This window comes from Benincasa hispida, chromosome 12 (assembly GCF_027475165.1).
Source record: "Benincasa hispida cultivar pf3 chromosome 12, pf3_genome.v1.1, whole genome shotgun sequence".
Taxonomy (NCBI): domain Eukaryota; kingdom Viridiplantae; phylum Streptophyta; class Magnoliopsida; order Cucurbitales; family Cucurbitaceae; genus Benincasa; species Benincasa hispida.
In genome coordinates, this window is record NC_143489.1 from 76358683 (window position 1) to 76375848 (window position 17166).

Here is a 17166-nt window from a genome sequence, read left to right on the forward strand (position 1 = left end):
TGAAGAGGGTGGGTAGAAGTATACTCTTTGAAGGATCTTCGCAGCGGTTCTTTGCCCACCAAAATTCCCTCCGTCAGGTGATTCATGACACTCAGCCAAGATGCATTGTGTCTCTTCCTCCGGAACACATCGACGCATTATGGAGTCAGGGTCTTGTTTATAAAGAAACGGTTCATTCGAAAAGTAAAATTTGTTGTCATGTACTAACCGTTTCTTTTGCTGAGTGTTGAAGTGAATTGCTTGATAGTTAAGTAATTAACTATGTCTGCGTACCAAGGTTCCCTACCTTCAACTCTGAACAGGCTTTCATCAGGAAATGCGTCTTGGATTTCACTTTCTTGATCTTGCATTTCTTGATTTTCTAGCCTGGACAGGTGGTCAACCACCTGATTCTCAATTCCCTTTCTGTCCTGAATATCAATGTCAAATTCCTGTAACAGCAGCACCCATCTTATTAATCTTGGTTTCGCATCCTTTTTACTCATCAGGAACTTTATGGCTGAGTGATCCGTATAGATGGTGGCTGACGCACCAACTAAATAAGATCTAAACTTCTCGATGCCAAACACTACAACCAACATTTCATTTTCCGTGGTTGTGTAATGTTCCTAAGAGTCATTCAGTGTTTTGGACGCGTAAGATATGGGATGTATCAAATTTCCTTTCTTCTACCCCAGCATGGTACCTATTGCAGCATCACTTACGTCGCACATGAGAATAAAACGTTGCGTCCAATCCAGTGCTATTAGTATTGAAGCTGTAGTCAACGCATATTTCAATGTTTCAAACGCATCGCAGCAGTCTTCATTGAAATCGTAGGGTCGGTTTACTTCTAGTAATGCGCTCAGAGGTCGTGCAATTTGATAAAATCCTCTAATGAACCTTCGATAGAAGCCAGCATGTCCTAGAAAACTTCGTAGAGCTTTAACATTTGATGGTAGTGGAAGTTTAGCTATGACATCTATCTTGGCTTCATCAACTTCCAACCCAGCTTTAGATACTTTATGGCCTAAAACAATTCCTTTCATCACCATGAAGTGACATTTTTCCCAATTCAGCACAAGGTTTGTTTCCTCGTATCGAGCGAGGACAACCTCCAAATTATCTAGGCATGATTGGAATGAGTCTCCAAAGACTGAGAAATCGTCCATGAAGACTTCAACGATCTTTTCCAAGAAGTCAGAGAAGATTGCCATCATACACCTTTGGAATATTCCAGGTGCGTTGCATAGCCCATAGGGCATGCATCTAAACGCAAACGTTCCAAAGGGACAGGTGAATTTTGTCTTTTCCTGATCATCCGGGTCAATCAAAATCTAGTTATAACCAGAGTATCCATCAAGGAAACAATAAAATTCTTTGGCAGCAAGTCTGTCAAGCATTTGGTCAATGAAAGGAAGGGGGAAGTGGTCTTTCTTAGTTACCGCGTTGAGCTTCCTATAGTCCATACAGATGCACCAGCCCGTGACAGTCCTTGAAGGGATGAGTTCATTATTGCTATTGACTATCACAGTTGTTCCCTATTTCTTGGGAATGTATTGGACTAGGCTTACCCAGCTGCTGTCAGATATAAGATAGATCACTCCTAAGTCCAACCATTTTAGGATTTCTTTCTTGACCACTTCCTTCATTATGGGGTTCAGCCTTCTTTGAGGCTCAATCAATCCCGACTTTCATTCTTCCAGCCTGATTTTATGCATGCAATAAGATGGGCTGATGCCACGGATATCCGCTAGCATCCAACCTATTGCACGCATGTGCTTTTGCAGCATCTGCAAAAGAGAGTGTTCGTTAGGCTCAGTAAGATTCGCAAAAATAATTACAGGTAAAGTTTTATTTGCTCCAAGGAAGGCATATTTCAGGTGACTAGGTAACGGTTTCAACTCGAGTTCTGGTGTTTCCTCTATTGATGGACACGTCGGTTTCATCCGCCGCTCACTCAGACTTGGCGGCTCTAAATCTTTCATGTTTTCCTCCAACGCGAGGACCTTGCACACTTAGGTCACTTCTTCTTCAGGCAACTCTATACTGTTCAGTTGACATTCTTCACTGTTTGGGAATTTTAATGTGTTTAACACATTAAACTTCACCTCATGATTGCCTACACGCATAGTCAATTCTCCTTTATGCACGTCTATTAAAACTTTTCCAGTAGCTAGAAAGGAGCGTCCAAGGATAATTGGTACATTCCTATCTACTTCATAGTCCAAGATGATAAAATTTGCTGGGAATATGAAGTTGTCAACTTTTACCAGAACGTCTTTAATCTTTCCTTCAAGGTATTTGATTGTTCTGTCAGCGAGTTGAAGAGTAACAGAAGTGGGTTGTGCTTCATCAATTCCCAGTTTCTTAAAGATTAAGAGTGGCATGAGATTAATTCTTACTCCCAAATCGCACAACGCATGTCCCACATCCAACCCTCCTATCGAGCACGGAACTGTGAAGCTCCCAGGGTCCTTCTGTTTCTTGGGTAGACTGTTGCTTACTAACGCATTGCATTCCTGCGTTAGCACAATTACCTCCATCTCGCTGACTCTCCTTTTCTTCGTCAAAATGTTCTTAAAAAATTTGACATATTTTGGCATTTGATCCAAGGCCTCTATAAGTGGAATATTGATATGCAGTTGCCTTAGGAGTTCAAGAAAATGCTTAAATTGTTGTTCATCATTCCTCTTCATCAAGCGTCTAGGGAATGGTGCGTTCACCGCAGGTTTTCCCGCATTAGACATGCTTGGTTCTGAATGGCTTGTGGTTTTAGGTGTTCTTTCTTCTTAATCTTCTACTGCCATTGAATGTGTGTTGTGTTCTTTTGAAGGACTACTATTTCTTGGATTTATTCTTCTTTCTTCAAGAGCTTTTCTACTTCGCAATGTCACCACGTGACATTGCTCCTTCTATTATTGTTCCCAGGAGTTTCAATGTTGTTAGGCAAAACTCCAGGCTGCCTATTCTTTAACTCGCTCGCTATCTGCCCTATCTGTATCTCCAAGTTTCTGATAGACGACGTCTAGCTTTTCAGCAACGCGTCATTCTGGGCGATGTATTCCTTCAATAGGTTCTCAAGCGGAGATTCTGAACTCGATGCCTGATCTCCTCTATTAAAGGAATGTTGGTGTGGCTGATGCATTGGTTGGAATGCAGGCGACGGTCCTTGCCTTTGCTTTTGGTTCGCCCCTGGGTGGTGCTCCTGTTGGTTTCCTGTCCGAGAAAAATTTGGATGGTTCCTTCATCCGGGATTATATGTATTGGAAAATTGGTTGTTTTTAATGAAGCATACTGACTGCAAGTTTTATGGGCAATCAGTATAGGAATGAGAATCTCCACAGCCCATACAGCTAACCATGGGCTGCCTGAATGCCTCTATCTGATTCACCTTCTGCTGATTTGATGTGTTCCCTAGCGATATGTTCTGCAGAAGGTTGGTCATCATAGCCACTTGTGCAGATAGTGTGGCTATTGTGTTGGAATCAATAGAATTAACATTCTGAGATCTCTTCTTCCTGTCAGCTCTTGCGTCATACGAATCGTCCACCCATTCCATGTTGTGATTAGCAATGTAGTCTAATATCTCCTTAGCTTCGGTGTAAGATTTATCCATAATTCCACCAGCTACAACTGCATCGGCTGCCATCTGCGATGCTCTATTCAATCCACCATAAAAGTCTCCATCTGGATAGTTAGTGGTAGTCCATGATTCGGGCAATTTTTTACCAACCCCTTAAAACGCTCCCATGCGACGCTTAAGGTTTCAACTTCTTCTTGCTCAAAGTTCATAATCTTGCGACGCCTCCTCGCGTTGGTGGGAAGTATTTTTGCATAAATTTCACCACCAACTTCTCCTAGGTAGTGATTTCACCAGGCTTCAGTGAGCTTACCCATTGTTTTGCGTCATCACGCAAAAAATAGGGGAACAGAGATAGCCTGATCGCCTCTAGGGTGATTCCAGGAATCACAAATGAGTTACATGTTTCCAGGAAACGTTTCATGTGGGCGTGAGGATCTTCTCCACGACCACCCCCAAATTGTCCAGCAGTCTGGAGCATTTGAAGCATTACAGATTTCATCTCGAATCTCATCCAATCTGGCGTTGGGTATATGATTCCTGGAGAGAAATCATACAATACAGGGGATGTGAATTCCCTCATGGGACACGTGCTATTGTTCGCCATTAGGATCAGATTTTGCGCAGCTTGAACTAGTTGTTGAGCTAAGTTCTGATTTGCCTGGTTGTCCGCCATTGCTTGTTGCCTATTTTGTTGTCTGAGAAGTTACGGCCTCAACTTTCGACGACAATTAAATCGGTTTCTACGTCGAAAGGTCCTTTCAATCTCGGGGTCGTATACAAGTTCGGGAATGCTCTCCCTACTCATAAACATTCACAAGCTTAGGCTTAGCTCGTAATACTCCTTCGACTAAAGTGTTCCTACAAAAGATACAAACAAAATTTCTGGTTAGATTTGTTTCTGAATCCCCGGCAACGGCGCAAAAAACTTGTTCGTTGCTATCGTGATTCGAGCTAGGAGTGTATTGTATAAAATAAATTGGAAGAATTTCTAAGTATGAATGATGCGTTGATGCTTTGATGCTTTTATGTATTTGTAACGCGTTGGAACATTATAGATGTGCAACAGAACGCACGACACTCCACTATTGACATTCAAGTTTTCCTAAATCAGACCCCAAGTATAAATCCAATTTAGGTTCCTGGTAAGTCCAGGGTCGAACTCAGGGATTCAGGTTAAGCTAACGCAAACCTTGCGTAGTAGCTATTGTAGCGTTTTCCTAAATGTTTGAAGAGATGTGTTATTTACACTAAGGTGTTGTGCTTATACAAGAAGATACAAAAGAGTTGAGTAGTGAGTGATGGATCATGCGAAAATGGATTTTAATGTAAGTGGTATGCGTCGATCTAAGATGAATGTAAGTGGATTAGAGCAGTTCGATTTCTTTTTTCTTTTAGTGAAACGTTCATTATGAAAAATGGTGTGACTATTTGTTCAGCTAAATTAGAAAACAACTTGTATGTTTTAAAACCAACTAAAGCAAAAGCACCTTTGAATTATGAGATGTTTAAGACTGCTAATACTAAAAAAAAAAAAAGGCAAAGAATTTTTCCAAGTAACAATAATACATATCATTGGTATTTGAGATTAGGTCACATAAATCTCGATAGGACCGGGAGATTGGTAAAGAATGGACTTCTAAGCGAGTTAAAAGATGGTTCATTACCTCCATGTGAATTCTGTCTTGAAGGAAAAATGACTAAAATATCTTTTAGTGGAAAAGATTATAGAGCCAAAGAGCCCTTAAAGCTCATACATTCAGATTTTTATGGTCCAATGAATGTAAAAGCTTGAGGAGGGTATGAATACTTCATCTCTTTCATAGATGATTATTTGAGGTATGGTTACTTATACTTAATGAAATATAAGTCTAAAGCCCTTGAAAAGTTCAAGAAGTATAAGGTTGAAGTTGAAAACCTGTTAGGTAGAAAGATTAAAACACTTTTATCCGATCAGGGTGGAGAGTATATGGATTTAACATTCCAAGACTATATGATCGAACATGGAATTTAATCCTAATTTTTAGCACTTGATACATCTCAATAGAATGATGTATCAGAAAGGAGAAATGGAACCTTGTTGGTGTTCTATGATAAGCTATGCTCAATTATCTAGCTCATTTGGGGGGTATACAGTAGAGACTGCAGTTCACATCTTGAATAATGTTCCCTCGAAGAGTGTTTCTAAAACACCTTTCAATTTATGAAGGGGACGCAAACTAGTTTGCATTACTTCAAAATCTAGGGTTTTCCTGCACATGTGCTAGTGACAAATTCTAAGAAATTTGACTTCGTTCAACGTTATGTCAATTTGTTGGTCACCCTAAGGAAATGAGAGGTGGTTTGTTCTATGACCCTTAAGAAAACAAGGTGTCTATATCGAAAAATGCTACATTCTTTGAGGAAGGCCACATAAGAGATCATAAACCATGGGGGAAATTAATATTAAATGAAGCTACTGAAGAGTCAACAAGAGTTGTTATTGAATTTGGTCCATCATCAAGAGTTAATGAAAAAGCCAATAGTTCAGGTCAGTCTCGTCCTTCTCAATCGTTGAGAGTACCTCAATGCAGTGGGAGGGTTATATCACAACCTGATCATTACATGAGTTTAATTGAAACTCAGGCTGTCATACCAGATATAATGGCATTGAGGATCCATTGTCCTATAAGCAGGCAATGAACGACGTAAACAAGGACCAATGGGTCAAAGGCATGGACCTTGAAATAGAGTATATGTACTTCAATTAAGTATGGGAGCTTGTAGGTATACTTGAAGAAGTTAAAACTCATAGGGTGTAAATAGAACTATAGAAGAAAAAGAGATGTAGCTGGAAAGGTATAAACTTTCAAAGCTAGACTTTTAGCAAAGGGTTATACCTAGAGGGAATGGGTTGACTATGAGGAAACTTTTTTCCATATTGTTATGATTAAGTCTATGAGAATTCTTTTATCCATAGCCACATATTATGACTATGAGATATGACAAATGGATATCAAGACTGCCTTTCTTAATGGAAATCTTGAAGAGAGCATCTTTATATCTCAGCCCAAGGAGTTCGTAGCCTAAAGTCAAGAGCAAAAAGTTTGCAAGCTAAATCGATACATTTATAGGTTGAAGTAGGCCTGGTAATAGTCAGTAGGTACCAATCCAATCCAAGGTTAGACCATTGACTGTGGTTAAGAACATCCTCAAGTATCTTAGGAGAACGAGGGATTGGTGTAGCTAAGGATTTGATCCTTACGGGATATACCGATTCTGATTTCCAAACTGACAAGGATTCTAAGAAATCCATGTCATGATCAGTGTTCACACTGAATAGGGGAGTTATAGTATGGCGTAGCTTTAAACAATGATGCATTGCAGACTCCACTATGGAGGCTGAATATGTAGCTACTTGTGAAGCAGCAAAAGAAGTAGTTTGGCTTAGGAAGTTCCTAAGAGATTTGGAAGTCGTTCCAAACATAGACTTGTCTATCACCTTATACTATGACAACAGTGGAGAAATAGCCAATCTAAAGAGCTTCGTAGCCACAAACGAGGAAAACATATTAAGAGGAAGTATCACATGATATGGGAGACTGTAGAACGAAGAGATGTGATCATCACAAAGATCACTTTGGAGCACAACATCACTGATCTATTTACAAAGGTTGTCTCGGCTAAAGTGTTTGAGAGTCATCTAAAGAGTCTAGGTCTGTGAAACATTGACATTGTATAATCTAGAGCAAAAGGGAGATGTATAATGGGTATATGGATACCTAGTTTATTGTACTTATTTACCATTCCCGTTGTTTTGGGTTATTAATATTATGTACATCCCACTAACTAGAGTTTTAGTTCAAATTGGAGTTTGTTGGATTTTATGCTCTAGAACTCGTAGATAGTAAATGTAAATAATTGATTGTCATTAATAAAGAGTTATTAATGTTATTTCAATAAGTGTTATTGATTGTATTGTATTCATTTTTCTTAATAATTCTAAATCCAATAAACTAACATCCTAAGCTATCTTATGAGTCTTGAATTGTATGTGGAGACATATAGAGATCAATGTTCAAGATACAACCTAAAGGGTCTATAGTATAATGATAAGGCTGGGTATCTTATCTTGGTGACACAGTGATACAGCCTACTTTGTATGATACAAATGTAATGATTCAATGCATTCGTGTAAGTGACATGCGAGTAGGGGTATCTTATGCAATGAGTTTAAGTAAAATCAGATCGCAAAATAGTAACCACTAGATGTAACTTCATGAACTAGTTAGGTTCCTATTTCAATAAGATGGCCTAGGTAACTTAGTCTTAATCCTCAGTCTATTATAAACTCCTATTCACGAAGGATTATCCTTTGATTTTTATGGTTGAGACTATGTTGGAAATATCCTAAAACTCGCAATTCGTAAATAAACATATTCTATTTATCAATAAAAGTATTATTGAGTATTTCATTCAATAAATTGTTATTGATATTATATTCTGTTATGAAATCCAATAAACAAATCCATGGCTATAATATGAATACTTTAACTTTATGTGGAGACATAAAAGTGGATCAAGTTTTAGTATATAGCCAAAATGGTCTATAAGTATATGAATGAGATTGGGTACTGATGGAATGAAATATCATGCAACGGAAGACTATAGAATCAATAAGTACTTAAACTACATTTAATTTGAGTTTTGAGCATGTTGTACATATGATATTCAAAAGAGGGTTTGAAATACATATTATCTTTGAAGATTCCTCCACAAAATTAGTTGAAAAACACCAAGATCTCGCTTGAATCATCGAGAGGACTACCACCGAGATCTTCTCTATTATGCTCAAGCTAGAATATGTGGTGGAAACACTTGAATAAGTTGAGTTGATGAGGAACGAGAGTAAGGATATCAATGAAGAACTTTTCTTTTCTTTTTTTTTAAATCTCTCGTTGATCTTCATGCATGGAGCTTCAATGTATAGGTAAAAACCATGCAAATGTATTAGGTTGCATGTTGGGCAGCTCCAGCTTAGTGATTCTCCAATAAATATAATTAGTGGATTTTTCCCAAAATATGGAAAAATCTACTAACTACGAATGTTTTCAAAAAAAATTTTTATTTTAAATTAGTTTTATAAAAATCAATTCAAAATAATTAATTATATAAAACTAAAATTTTAATTTAAATATTAAATTAATACAATATCACAAATAAATCAATTTTGTATTTAAATTATAATTTAATTACTAATTGATTTTCCGATTTCGTTTAATTTCAATTAAAATAAATATTTATAATTGTATCATATATAATCAATTGAAAATCCAAAAATTCATATATCAATACTCAATTTGCTATTCTGATTTAATGGACTAGTAGAAGGACCTAATGGACCTATAGATCATGAGCTCCAACGATCTATAATTAATTCGTTAAAACTCTTTAATTGAATTAATCACTATTTGTTAACTATCAAGACACACCACTATAGCTCGATAGTTGTACTCTCCTCATTGTAGATATATTTCTATCTATATAAACTATGATCAGTAAGTCAATCCTCCACAAGTTATTCGTACTTACAACTAGGTCAAAATTACTGTTTTACCCCTGCAAATACATCTTGTTCCTTAAGTTTCCACTAACCCTCTAATTAACAATTCAATTCATAATTCTACTTATGAATCATGTCCTTCTTTATCATGAGAAGGCGGGGCCCCGATTGTTCAAGATCTGGAATCAGTACTTAGAGAACAACCTATCTGCTAACCCTAAAATGGATAGGAGTGCATTCCACCTTGCAGGGCTATGTCCCAAGTTATTCATCTGGTCTTATCCCAAAATGGAAGGCTTATTAAGCAGTGCTATTGGACTACCCTCACCCATGCAGATCAAAGGACAGTTTGAATAAACAGGAGTTCATAGCTAGCTCAGGATTAAGATCGACTTATCCTAGGTTACTTGAATATGAAATAATTAGTTTTAATAGTAACGGTTGTTATAAAGAAAAGTTACTATTTCGTGGTCTAGTCTATATGCAAACTCATTGCATAGGATGCCTCCACTCACATGTCTCTACATGAATGATTTGAGGATCACATCATTTGTATTAACTTTACAAAATGGGTCGCATCCAATAATGTTACCAAGATGAGATATCCAATTTCATCCATACTTATTAGACCATTTAGGCTATATACTATTAACTTGATCTTGTTTATGTCACCACATAAAGTTAAAGTATTCATACTATAGCCATGGATATGTTTATTGGATTTTCATAATAGAGTGCAAAATCAACAACTTTATTGAATAAAATACTCAATAATATTTTATTGATAAATAGAATATTTAACACAAACTGCGAGTTCTAGGACATTCCCAATAGGTACCTCATCTTGGTAGCACTACTGGATGCGGTTCACTTTGTATACTGATATAAATGATGTGACCCCAAAATCATTCATGTGGAGACATGCAAGTGGAGGCATCCTATGCAAATGATGTTTGTATAAGACCGGACCTCGAAATAGTCACTTTTCTTTATCACGACCATTTACTGTTAAAATTGACTATTTCAAAATTCAATGACCTGGGGTAACTCGATCTCAATCGTAAACACTCGATCTCAATCCTAAACTAACTATAAACTCTTGTTTATTCGAGATTATCCTTTAATCTGCATAGGTGAGAGTAGTCCAACAACACTGCTCAATAAGTCTCCCATTTTGGGGATAAGACCGGATAAGTAGCTGGGGAAATAGTCCTACAAGATAGAATTTACTCCTACCCGATTTAGGGTTAGCAGATAGGTTATTCTTTTAAGTATTGATTCCCGGTCTTGAACAACGAGGCCTCGCCCTCTCATGATCGATAGGATCATGGTTTATTAGTTGGACTATAAACCAATTGTTCAATAGAGGTTCAGTAGGAGCTTCAGGAGCAAGATGTATTTACAGGGGTAAAATGGTAATTTTGACCTAGCTGTATATACGAACAACCTGTGAAGGATCAACTTATTGATTATGGTTAAAGTGGACAGAAATATATCTAGAATGAGGAGAGTGCAACTATCAAGCTATAATGGTATATCTCGGTAGTTAACAAATATTGATTAATTTGGTCTAAAGAGTTTAGCCATTTAATCTAAAATCGTTGGAGCTCATGATCTGTAGGTCCATAAGATCCCTCTACTAGCTCGTAAAATTATATCTTGAATCAGTGAATTGAGCATTGAAATTATCAAATTCAAAAATTAGGGTTTTTGAATTTGAAGTTTCAAATTCAATTAAGGTTTTGATTAATTGTATTTGATACAATTAAAACGTTTACTTTTGTTAAAATTAAACGAAATCGAAGAGATTAATATATTTAAATATTGATTTAATATTAATTAACATGAATAGGATTCATGTATAAATTAGATGTTTAATTAATTCAATATTTAAATTATTTTTTGATTAGTTAATTAAATTTGTTTAATTAATTATTTAAATAAAACATTTTTTTTCATTTTTTTTAAATTGAAATTTAGATTTCATTGTTTGATTAAATTTAATTTTAGTGTAAATTAAATATTAAATTGAAAAAATGAAATTAAAAATTTGGAAAATAAGAGTTAGTGGATTAATCCAACATTATCCCTTAATAAACACCTAGCCCACTTATTATCAACTTCTTGAGGTGTCAATATGCTGAAGATTGAAGTGCTTGCATGATAAACCTGCTTAAATACATCAAATTTGATCAGATTTAAGGTTTATGCCAGTTGTAACTCCATAAATTCTGATATACTCTCTCAAACCCTTTTCACTCCCTTCACCTAATTGAGCTATTTTAGAGATTCCACCTCGCAATCCAAGTTAAAGGATAGTAGAGAAGATCCTTTTGGTGGTCTACTGTCAATTTGGAGGCTGAATTCGTGGAGAGAAGCAGAAATTTCAGAGTTTCAACAAAGGTATAACATTCTAAAACCTTTTCTCAGAAATTATTATCTTCCATGTTTTTTAAATTCAAATTAAGTGTAATTAGAGTGCTTATTCATTCTGATTTCTTCCACTGCATGTTAATTTACTCTATCAGAGTGGCCAGTACACCGACTCAATATACCTACCATTTTGGGGATAAGACTGAGTGGGGAGTTGGAGACATGATAAAACAAGATAGATTCCGCTTCTTCCTAACTATAAGGTAAGTAGATGAGTGTTCCTTAAGTGGTGTCTCTAAGACTTGAACAAAAGGCCCTAACCTCTCAATGGTCTAAGAGAGGTTTCTGTTTAATATAGACCATAAAAAGGTTGTTCATTAGAGGAGCACTGGGTTAAAGATAAAGAAGTAACCCAGGGGTAAAATGATAATTTTGACCCAGCTAGTGTTACGAACACTCGTGAAGGACTAACTTACTATCATTGGTTTATACCCGTGGACATAGAAATATATCCGCAGTGAGAAGAGTACCCATAGTTAACGAATATTGATTAATGTAGTTAATGAGTTTAGTCAATTAATCTCCTATCGTTGGAGTTTCTGATCTGTAGGTCCATGAGGTCCTCTTCCTAACTCGTAAAGGGAATTGAGGTAATTATGTCTTGAATTGAGTTCGAAATGTCCAAATTCACTTAGAAAAATAGTATAATGTATAATGATACATTATAATATAAAGTTTATATTTTAATTAAACTTTATAATATTAATTTAATTTAGGATATGATTCAAAATAATTTATGGGAGAATTAAATACTTGAACAAATTCAAATATTAATTTAATATGAATTTTATTCATATTACAACTATTGGTTAAGATTAATACATATTAGATGCACATTAAAACTATAGGTTATGAGAGAAATACAATTGAATATGATTCAAATGTAGACTAAATTAAATATTTGATATGTAATTTGGTAATTAATTAATTGGAGAATTAATTAATTATTAATTTAATTTAATTTAATTAATTTAATTAAATCAATAGGTTATGTGAGAGATATTTCATTTAAATATGATTTAAATGAAATTATTTATTAAATTATATTTAACTAATTATTAGTTTAATTAATTATTAATTATTTAAATTAAATTAAAATAAATTATTTATTTATTTGATTTTTAAATTAAATCAAATTTTAACTCCCATGTCGGGAGTTATCAGAAATGTGGGATTGCTCCCACGTTTCTCCCTCTCTCTCCATTGATTAAAAATTTGGAAAAAATTGAAGAACAAAAGGGTGTGTCTTGTTGTGCAGAAAGGTGCTGTGAACAAAACCCCTCCCAATTTTTCTCATTTTCCTTCTTCCCAATTAACATATTGGTTTCTGAAAACTGAAGGAACCCTAAGATAGGATCCTTGAGCGGAAGTGGGATCGACCCAAAATTCCCAATTTTACAGAATAACAGAAAATTATGCATTTACATAAAGAAACAGTAGTGTGCTTAAAGAAGAGGAAAAGAAAAAGGTCCAGAAGGACTTACCCATGAAGATCTCAACACTTCACATTAAAATCCCTTCTGTGAAAAAACACGTACAAATTGTAAGGCCAAATGGGCACAACCAATAGGTAACCTCAGTATTATCAGGTGAGAATCTAGGAGGTGTGGGCTCTGGTGAATTTGGATGAGAGGGAAAGGAAGAATTTTTCAGAAGAAGTGAGTAATAGGGAGTTTTCTCTAAACACTTTTGTGAGAGTTTTTACCGGAAGAAGAAGACTACCCCAAAACCACTCATCCCATTCACGTAAAAGTAGAGAGAAAAGAGGGGGGGAGTTACAACTCCCTCCCTTAATTAATTTAAATAAATTTTTAATTAATATAATTAGTTTATTTAATTTAATTTAATATATGTTAATATGATAACTAACTTATCATATAATATAAATAAACTATATATTATATCAAATATAACATATAACCTATAGTTTTAATATTGTACCATATACAGTATAACCTATAGCTTTTTTTTCCTCTCATTAATGGCATTAAATATAAATAACATTTAAATTAAAATTAATTATATGATTCTAATTAATATTTAAATCATATTCAAATATTTATTTCCTCTCATAAATACTTAATATTATAATGTAACAAATACATTATAGTAATCATATCATATATAATTAATTCTCTCAATTAATTTGAACTAATCCAAAAACTGATTCTCATTTAATCTCGTTGAGCTACCGAGGGGACCTCATGAACCTATAGCTTGAAGCTCCAACGATACGTAAATAATTAATTAAACTCTTTAATTAAATTATTTACCATCTGTTAACTGTCGAGCACTCCACTAAAGACCGACGGTTGCACTCTTCGTACTACAGATATTTTTTTGTCCATTGGATATAACCAATCAACAATACGATGACCCTTCACAAATTGCTCCAGAGTACAGTTTAGTCAAAATTACCATTTTGCCCATGTAGTTATATCTAACTCCTTAAGTACCACTGTTCCCTCTAATGAACAATAAATCATAGTCCAACTATGATCAAACCCCTCTCAGACCAGGAGAAAGTGTGGCGTCACATTGTTCAAGCCCCGAATCAGCCTTTAAAGGAGCAATTTATCTACTTACCTCGATATTAGGGAAGAAATGAATTCCATCTTTTGTAGTTGTGTTCCCAGCTCCCCAATCAGACGGATCTCCAAAATGGTAGGCTTGTTGAGTCGGTGATCTGATCACTTTCACCCATACAAATCAAAGGATTGCCCTCACAGGTAGGAGTTTACAACTTACTCAAGATTTATGTCATGTTACCTATGGTCATCTTGGTGAAATGTAAGTCTCTATTATGGATGGTATTATATAATGAGACAAAACATTTTGTGGTCCAGTCTTATACAAACTCCTTTATATAAAATATTCACGCTCACATGTCCTTACATGAATGATCAGGATTTGTAACACTTAACAACAATTGTAACACCTACAAAGCGGATCATACTCGTAGTGTCACCATGATAAGATATTCAGCTTTATCCATCTACTACAGACCATTTAGGTCATCACTTAAATATGATCCACCCGTATGTCTCTACATACATATTTAAGTTATAAAATAACCTTGGATGTTAGTTTACTAGTTTGTGGTTAATGCAACTAACTTCAAAATAAAATATCAAACATTTTATTACATAAATAAAAAGTTTGTACATTACAAATACAAACTATAGAACCCTACGAGATTTAGGGCATCAACCCCAACACAAACCAGTACCATAATTCTCAAAGAATAGGGAGGTTGCCCATTTGTAGTGTTCGTGGAATCTCAAGGAGAATTGGCTCTTTCGTCTGAGTCATCAACAAGAGCAAGTTTTGTTTACCTTTCTCTGTAGGATTTTTTTATTTTAAAGCATGCTTAACCTAGAATATAGTAGGTTTAACTTGTTTTAAGTTTATGTGATATCCTGTCTATTTCTAGTATATTGGTATTTCATAATTTCTAAATTAATTTTAAGTAAGGTCCTTATAATTCCACTGTGCTAAGGCTTTTATCTCTATAAAAATAATATATCTTGATTTTAGTTTTATATATGATGATTTTTATACTTTTATCATATAATTTAAAGAAATATAAACTATAATTTGTAATATAAACTATATAAACTATAAAATAATTAACTAATGAAATTCATATATTAGTTATCGACTCATACATATTGTGTAATATGTTAAATCATATAAATATAGTTTAAACTTACCAAATGTTGTTACCTACTTTTTATATTTAATTTTGAAATTTATCAAATACTAATCTATTTCATATAAAAGCTTTTTTTTATATATGCACAGTTGTCAACAATTATTTTAAAAGCTATAACAATCTCAAACGAAGCCTTAATGATGTATATTAGGTATCTGTTGTAAACATTACTGGTGGAATCTTATTTGTAAAGATTAGTTATATAGGTTGGTTTTAAGTGGTAATCGGCTGCCTAGGTTATCAAACCAAATTACTGGTTTAGCTGGTCACTTCTTTATGTATAAATAGGCTTACAGCCTTCCATTTAATGATATTCAGATTATTTTTCTTAAACTTGTGGTGTGTTGCATCAATTTGGTATCATATCGTTGTAATCCAAAACAAGCGTTCTCTTCATTGGATTGTTACCTCAATGAATGTGGAAGCTTCCTCATCAGCCAAAGCCTTGGAGAATAGAATGGCCTCGGTAGAATCGGCCATTGTGAACAAGAAGAATGAGATGAACGACCTTCGAGTTATGTTAGCCCAAATTCTACAACAATTGGACGTTCAAAACCCAGTAGAAGCTCAAGGACAGCAAGCTCATGGCAATCGAAAAAACAAGAATGTCATGCAAATCAATGAAAATCTTCAAAAAAGAGCACATATTGATGGAAATGGCCTAAACTTCAATAGAACAGAAGTCGGAACCCAAGAAAGAGTAAAGAACCTTTCAAGAACCAAGGAAGAACTAATCTGGGTGGACAAATTTGGGCTGACATACATAATTTCCCATAAAAAGACATAATTAGCAACAAAGATTGCGGGCCCCAGATGCTCAAATCCCAGGATACATGATGCAAGACTCAGACTCTTCATATGAGGATGATGAAAACTGCTACTTACCAATTCAAGAAAGGATAGGATTTCATAAGGCAGACCACAATACCTTCAAGAACATCAAGATTACAGGATGAAGGTGGATCTTCCTAGCTTTGATGGCAAAATGGATGTAGAAGCTTTCTTGGATTGGATCTAGAAGATTGAAATTTTTTTCAAATACGCCAATACCCTCGAAGACAAAAAGGTACAATTGATTACATTTAAGTTTCAAAGAGGAGCTTCAACTTGGTGGGATCAACTCCAAACCAACTGAAGATATTATGGCAAGCCACCAATCAAGCTTAGCCCAAACTTCTAAGACTAATGAAAAAAAGATTCCTCCCCCTCAATTATCAACAATTCATGTACAACCAATACCAACTTTGTAGGCAAGGGGACAGATCTATTGTTAATTACACCGAAGAATTTCATCGATTGGGGGCTAGAAACAATCTTCCCAAAATCGAGCAATAAATTATCTTGAGATTCATCCTTAGCTTACGAGAAGATATTAAAGAAGTTCTCAAATTATATCCAGTGGCCTATTTGGTTGACGCCATTACCTTAGCTACCACCATTGAGGAAAGTCAGGAGGCCAAATACCAAAAAACATACCAAAGAAGACAGAATTGAGAGCGGCAACAATCCTCCTTTTGTAGAACGGTAATGGAGCAATCTAAAGTAGTTGATCAAGTTTCTTCTTTAAGTCAACAAGTCAAGAAAGATGACACTACCTTCAAGCAATCGAAACCTAAACCTGTTGAGACCACTTCAAATAGGAAGAACGTAAATCTTTACAACCGGCCAACACTAGGAAAGTGCTTCCATTGTGGGCAACAAGACCATCTCTCGAAGGAGTGTACTCAACGAAGGACTTTAGCCATTCAAGAAGAAGATGATTTTGTAAGGGATGACTGTGTAAATGACAACGACAATGAATCTGCTTACATTGAACCTGAAGATGGAGATCAATTATCATGTGTTCTTCAATATGTTCTCCTCACACCTAAATCTAAAAGTTGCCTCCAATGTCACTCTCTATTCTGCACTCGT

General features: G+C 35.2%; 1 protein-coding gene and 1 non-coding gene across 2 annotated transcripts; one reads left to right on the forward strand and one right to left on the reverse strand.

Annotated features, from left to right (window-relative positions):
• Positions 1-1997: 1997 nt before the first annotated feature.
• LOC120067619 (uncharacterized) lies at positions 1998-2729 on the reverse strand. The gene has a single exon (XM_039019164.1). It carries the CDS (start codon positions 2727-2729, stop codon positions 1998-2000), a length of 732 nt encoding a protein of 243 aa, XP_038875092.1.
• A 956-nt stretch (positions 2730-3685) lies between these two features.
• On the forward strand, positions 3686-3786 carry LOC120068719 (small nucleolar RNA R71). The gene has a single exon (XR_005479344.1). It is a non-coding gene; the product is annotated as a small nucleolar RNA R71 (small nucleolar RNA).
• Positions 3787-17166: the final 13380 nt, after the last annotated feature.